This window comes from Elephantulus edwardii, unplaced genomic scaffold, assembly GCF_000299155.1.
Source record: "Elephantulus edwardii isolate Elephantulus edwardi_28Jun2011 unplaced genomic scaffold, EleEdw1.0 scaffold00126, whole genome shotgun sequence".
Lineage (NCBI taxonomy): Eukaryota > Metazoa > Chordata > Mammalia > Macroscelidea > Macroscelididae > Elephantulus > Elephantulus edwardii.
In genome coordinates, this window is record NW_006399876.1 from 1,908,027 (window position 1) to 1,914,325 (window position 6,299).

General features: G+C 51.3%; 1 protein-coding gene across 1 annotated transcript in view; it reads right to left on the reverse strand.

The window, feature by feature from the left end:
• Window positions 1-803: 803 nt before the first annotated feature.
• IFITM10 (interferon induced transmembrane protein 10) overlaps window positions 804-6,299 on the reverse strand; it is a 15,034-nt gene continuing 9,538 nt past the window's right edge. Inside the window, exon 3 of the mRNA XM_006893365.1 lies at window positions 804-953. Coding sequence (XP_006893427.1) covers window positions 804-953 — 150 coding nt within the window. The remainder of the gene's footprint in view (window positions 954-6,299) is intronic.

Here is a 6,299-nt window from a genome sequence, read left to right on the forward strand (position 1 = left end):
GCTGAGGAGTTGCCCTGAGCTGTCCAAGGTGGGCAATAAGCAGCCAAGTCTCTGCTGTCACTGGCCACTGGATGGCCCTGGAGGGACTGAGGGTGGCTGGGCTCCCACCACCACCACTGCCCTCAAGGAAGCTGCCTGACACTCCGCTTGCTGGTGTGTCGGGTGCCTTCCTCCAATAGCTTGCCCTCGTGAGCCGGTCAGAGACCACAGGGCCAGTTCCGCTCTGCCAGGTCGGTGGACACGCAGCTGTGAGGCCTTGCTCCTCAGGGCCCACCAGACAAGGCTCTGAGTCTCCCTCCCGCTCAGCCCAGGACAGGTCGGGTGAGCTGGGCAGGCATTTTTATTGAAAGTCACAGATACAAGAGCTCTGAGCAGAATCACAGCTTGGAGTAGGGGGTCCCCAGATGCTGGCAGTCCCCCACATTAGGCAGCTCCCGCATAAGCCCTTCTTGCTGGGTGTCAGGGGTCCAAGGGGTGGGGCAGCCATTGGAAGCCAGGGGCAGCAGCACGAGAGACTCTAGGAGAAGGGACAGACTGGGGGCCCCGAGCAGGCAGGGCAGAGAAGGCAGGCTGGGGCGCTCGCTGCCGCTTTGACAGACAGAACTCTGGTGGCCTCAGCCCAAATCACAGCTGTGGGCGGGCCCAGAGCAGGCCCCCCTCAGCATCCCGCACCTGGGGCAGAAGCACCTGGGCTCAGTCAGTGAGCGGGCAGCCCATCTTCATCCCGCACTGTTCCTCCAAGCTCAGAAGTCGCTGAGCGGGACGGCAGCCCATCCCCAGCGTCCCGCTGGGTCTCTCCAAGCTCAGTAGTCGCTGAGTGGGTACCGCAGGAAGATGAAAACCAGGATGATACAGGAGGCGGCCAGGGCGGAGCTGGTGATGTTGAACAGCCGGGCGGTCTTGGCATCCTCCACTGCCCCATTCAGGTCGTTGAGAAGCTTCTTGTCTCGGACCTGGAGGGGGAGCCAGGTGGTGAGGACAAGGAGTAGAGAGCTGGTCAGCTGGCACCAGGCCAGGATGGCACCAGGGTGTGTTCTGGGGGCCTGCCAGGCCTCTGGGGAAAGAGGCGTTAAAACGTGCAGGGGTACAGTGTCTGTGACTCACTCTCAGACAGTTCGCAAAACAAACACTAGCACCGCAGAAGGAAATACCTGGCAACCTACTGCCGGACCCTGTTGTGCGAACTGATGGCACACAGCTCTACCGTGACCCACGTGGGTCCCCATGAGCCAGCGGTGACCGGAACCAGGGTACTGGTGAGAGAAAGATGGGAGGGAGCCTGAGCTTTGGGGTTCCAGGGTTTCTGGAAGTCAGGGGTGATTTACTCAGAGGAACTGGTCAGTGTGTTCAAGAACTCTTGAGGTCTTTCTGTGGCAGGAGGCTAGAGATAAGCCGTCCTGCATGTGGTCATCCCGCCTAACCAAGCATCCTGTGGCCATGCTGTCAGGAGGGAGCAGTCCCGGAGAAGGGCCTCAAATGCCCAGCAAGATGGGCCGGTGCAACGTCCCCTGGGAGGTGGCCACAGGTTGGTCAGCGCTTGCTCTGCTGTACAGAGATGACTCGAGGGCACCTACTAACAACAGTTTAAAATTAGCTGGTGTTCCTTGAGGGTGAATAAACAACACAGCTGGCAGTCCGGGGGGGGGGTCCAGAAAGGGAGACTGAGGTGAAGGGAGTGGGCTGGAGCCGTGCAAGCCCTGGGGGCGTGGTGGACAATGCTGGGGAACGCCCTCCTTTCTCTGTCAGGACAAGTCCCTGAGGGATGAGCTGTCCTCCACCCAGGGAAGAGTGGGGGCTACCCTCTTCTCAACCGTCTCACCCCCACAACTGTCAACACTGCAAGGGAGGCGGGCAAAGGAGAGAGTGTCTGCATTAATAGATCGAAGGATGGTGGGATGGACAACGGAGGAGGTTGAGACGAAGGAGGGAAGGTGACAGACAGACGAGTGCACTGGCAGATGTCCAGCCCCTCGGTGGGCTCATCATTCAGGAGTATGACGGGCCAGGAACAGCAGCAGGAGGAAGGCTGGATGAAAAGAACAATGGGTAGGTAACAGGATGGATACCTACAGGGGGGTCAAGGAGGGGTGCGCACTGAGTTGATGGATCACCTTATGGGCGAGCAATGGATCCAGCAGAAGGGTGGAGTGGACAAAGAGAAGAGCATGAGGCACCAAGAGAGAGATGTGGGAGAGGTGGGGCGAGCCAGGAGAAGACAGCGAGGGGTGGAGGGCAGAGCCACGGGGGCAAGGAAGGAGAGAACGGTGAGGACCGTGGGAGAACTTGGCGGGACTTGGAAGGTCGTACAGAACTTGAAGGTCATACAGGACTGTCACAGAAGCTGGAGACGGAGGGAGGAAAAGAAGCAAGGTCAGGAAGCGGGGGACGAAGGAGGGCGGGACTCTGTACCCCCGTGGAGTCTTTATCCAATGAGTCTGGGAAGAAGTGCCCTTCTCACTCAAGGTTGCTCTTCTTTCTAAAAAGATCATGTGTCACATGAACTGTCTGAGGGAGGATGTGGCATCAGGACTGGGGGACAACCTGCAATGTGTAGATGACACAACATTCTGAAAGTGAGGAGGACTGAAAAGACTTGCCACAGAAGATCAAAGACCACGGCCTTCAACGCCAAGAAGATAAAAGTCCTCACCACTGGACCAATACACCACGTCATGGGAGATGGAGAGATTGAAGTTTTCAGTGATTTCAGCTTACTTGGGTCAACAATCAACACCCCTGTTACCAGCAGTCAGGAGATCAGGAGACATGTCGTATTTGGGAAGTCCACTGTCAGGACTCTCTCCAAATTACTGAGAAGCAGGGATGTCAGTTTGAGGACTAAGGTGGGCCTGATTTAAGACACGGTCTTTTCAGTCACTTTCTATGCCTCTGAGAGCTGTACAATGAATAAAGATGACAGAAGAATTCTGGTCTTTGAGTTGTGGAAAGAGCACTGAATATCCCAGGGACTTCCAGAAGAACAAACAGATAGGTCTTGGGGAAAGTGCAGCCAGAGTGCTCCTTGGGGGCAAGAATGGAGAAGCGTCATCCCTCATACTTTGGGCATGTTACTAGGAAAGGCTATTCCCTAGAAAGGGGCATCGTGCTTGGAAAGGTGGGGGACAGCAGAGGAAAGGAGGACCCTCAATGAGACCCTCAAGTCACTGTGACTGAAACAATGGGCTCAAGTGTGTCGGGGATTGTAAGGATGGTGCCGGACAGGCCAAGGTTCAGGTCTGTTGTTCACAGGGTCACTAGGAGTTACCTTCAAATCGACAAGCCCCAGTAATAGTAACAACATAGGTACTGACTCCGGTAGTCTAGGGGTAAGGAGTTGTGCTGCCAACTGGAAGATAGGAGGTTCAAACCCACCTACTCTGCAAGAGAAAGACAGACAGTCTGCTCATCTGAAAACCAGCTGGAGGGTCATCCATGACTTAATGGCACTCAACAACAATAAGTAATTCACATCAATTTTCAAATTAACTTTCCAAGCTCCAGTGGTGTGCAGCAGTTGAAGTCAATGACTTCCGGACTGACGCTGTATCCTCCTAAGGGACTCTGGTGGCATAGTGTGTAACATACTAGCTGTTAACCAAAAGGCCAGCAATTCAAATCCACCAGCTGCTCCAGGGGAGAAAGATGGGCAGCCTCCTCCTGTGAGCATTTACAGCCTTGGAAACCCAGTGAACAGTTGCTATGAGATGTACATGAAGCTGACAGCAATCAGGTAAACCATCTGCTAATTAACTGTGATTAACGAACCAAGTGTCTACATTATAAATTATATGTATTACAAATAAAAACAATGCTATTTTCTGGTTCATGTTCCTAGACGATGGAGCATATTGACTAAAAGTACAAATTCTGGAGCCATATTGTCCTAAACAGAATTTCAACTCTGCCATTAAACAGCTGGACATACTCACCACTCACACTCAAACCCCAGCACGAGTGGTGGCGCTGAGCTCCATGTGGTGCGGTCTCGACTCCACATGAGCTCCCTGCAGCCTCAGGTATGTCAGCTCACCTTGTTGAGTGTCAGGACCTTCTCCTTTGTCACAGAGATGACTGCATTGTAATTACGTCGTTGTTCAGAGGACTTACTGTGTTTTCATGTGTAGACAAGAAACATTATCATATGTCTGGCATAAAATAAGATCTTCTATAGTGAAAGCAGAGTTCCAGAAAAGAGATTAAACAGCCGTGAAGACAGAGCAGCAAACCTCATTCTTAGCCTCAGTATGAACCACTAACATGGTCAATTCAGCCTTTAAAAAAATTAGTATTTATTTCATTCTTGAAGTCTTATTGTGTAAAGAAATTCCCATAGGATGAACATACAATTCTTCTCTAATGCCTTCATTTGGTGACTAACATTCAGAGCTTTTTCTCACTATGAAACACACAGAATTGCTAAAAAGACTCGTTGGTTATAATTTCTTTGTTGGATCCTCTGAGAGGGGCAATAGAAGGAGCATCAGTAGGTGGATGTTAAAGTGGATGGACAGGATGGAGGGCAGGAAGGTGGAAGGTAGATGGATGGACAGGTTGGAGGTGGAAGGCACATGGATGGATAGTTTGGAAAGGGGAAAGGTGGAAGGCAGATGGATGATAGGTTGGAGGGGAGGAAGGCAGAAAGCAGATGGATTGCAATGGTGGGTTGGTCAAAAGAATTAAGGAAATATGAGGATTGAAGAAGTCATTTGATTGGGTGGGTGGATGGATGGATGGATGGATGATAGATGATGGATGGAAGGAAGGATGGATGGATGGATGATGGATGATGTATGGATGGATGGATGGGTGGATGGATCGATGATTGGATGATGGATGGATGGATGGCTGATGGATGGATGAATGAATGGATGGATGGACAATGGATGGATGATGGATGGATGGATGGATGGATGATGGATGGACGATGGATGGATGGATGGACAATGGATGGTGGATGGATGGATAGGTTGATGGAGGATGGATAGATGGATGGATGGATGGACAATGGATGGATGTTGGATGGATGGACGATGGATGGATGGACGATGGATGGATGGATGGATGATGAAAAGTGGAAAGGATAAATGAACACCTACTGAAGGCCTGGGTGAAGCAGGAATGGACATAGGAACACGCAGTGGATGGATGGGGAAGGCACACATACACATAAATTTACTCACAGGGGGCAAAGTGGGCAGGGTGCATGCTGGACACATAGATGAGTGGATAGATGGATGTATGTTGAATAAAAGGGACAAGTGGATAGATGAATATATAAATCTAGGTGGGAGAGTTGGACCTAGTGGGTTTACAGAGAACATGAATATATGCCAGATCATTGAAACAGGTAGATAGCTAAATCTAGAAATGCACAGCAGATGGATGGTACAGGCAAAGAGGCAGAAGAATGTGCGTCAGTGGGCAGGCCTTGTGAACAGGTGGATAAATAGGTGTCAGTGGCTAGAATGTGGGACGTATGGTAGGTGGCGGGTAGGTGGACAGAGAACAGGAGGCAGCAGCAGGAAGGGATCCTTGGAGCTCATGCTGGTTACCTACTGAACTACTCTGGGGGAAGTTTGGTGGTTCGAATGTACCCAGAGTGCCTTGGGAGGCAGGCCTGATGACCTGCCACACTAGTTATTAAACCTGACTAGCTCAGAATTCCTTCAATAGCTGCTCCCTATTCCTGGAACACTCTACCCTAGACCCACTTATAATTATTTAATCACTTCATTCAGGCTTCTTGTTGTTATATGCCGTCGAGTCGCCTAGCGACCCTATGTACAACAGCCCTAAACCCTGCTCTGTCTGTTGTCAATCTTATTGTCTCCAACACACCTACCCCCATTACCCCAGTCTCTGAATCAATCCATCTCACTGAGGGTCTTCCTCTTCTGTGCTGTCCCTCTACCCTCTTAATCATGATGTTTCTCTTCAAGGACCGGTCCCTCCTTGCAGCATGCCCAAAGTATGTCAGATGAAGTTTAAGAATCCTTGTTTCCAAGGAGCAGCCTGGTTTAACCCTCTCCAGGACAAACCTGTTTGTTGTTATACAAAAATATTTCATCAGAGAGGTCCCCCTTGGGAGCTGCTGTTAAATTGCACTCCCAAACTCCCTAATTGTTCTTTGTTTATTCTTCCTAGTTGAGGCCACCACCAGCGCATGCAGAACCAGGGCTCTGTTACTGTCTGCTCTGCCCACCATGGACCGTACTGTAGACTGCTGGGCGGTCATCAGTATTGTCTGTTACTGTCTCCCCTCCCCCCCCCCAAGGACAGTACTGTGACTGCTGGGCGGT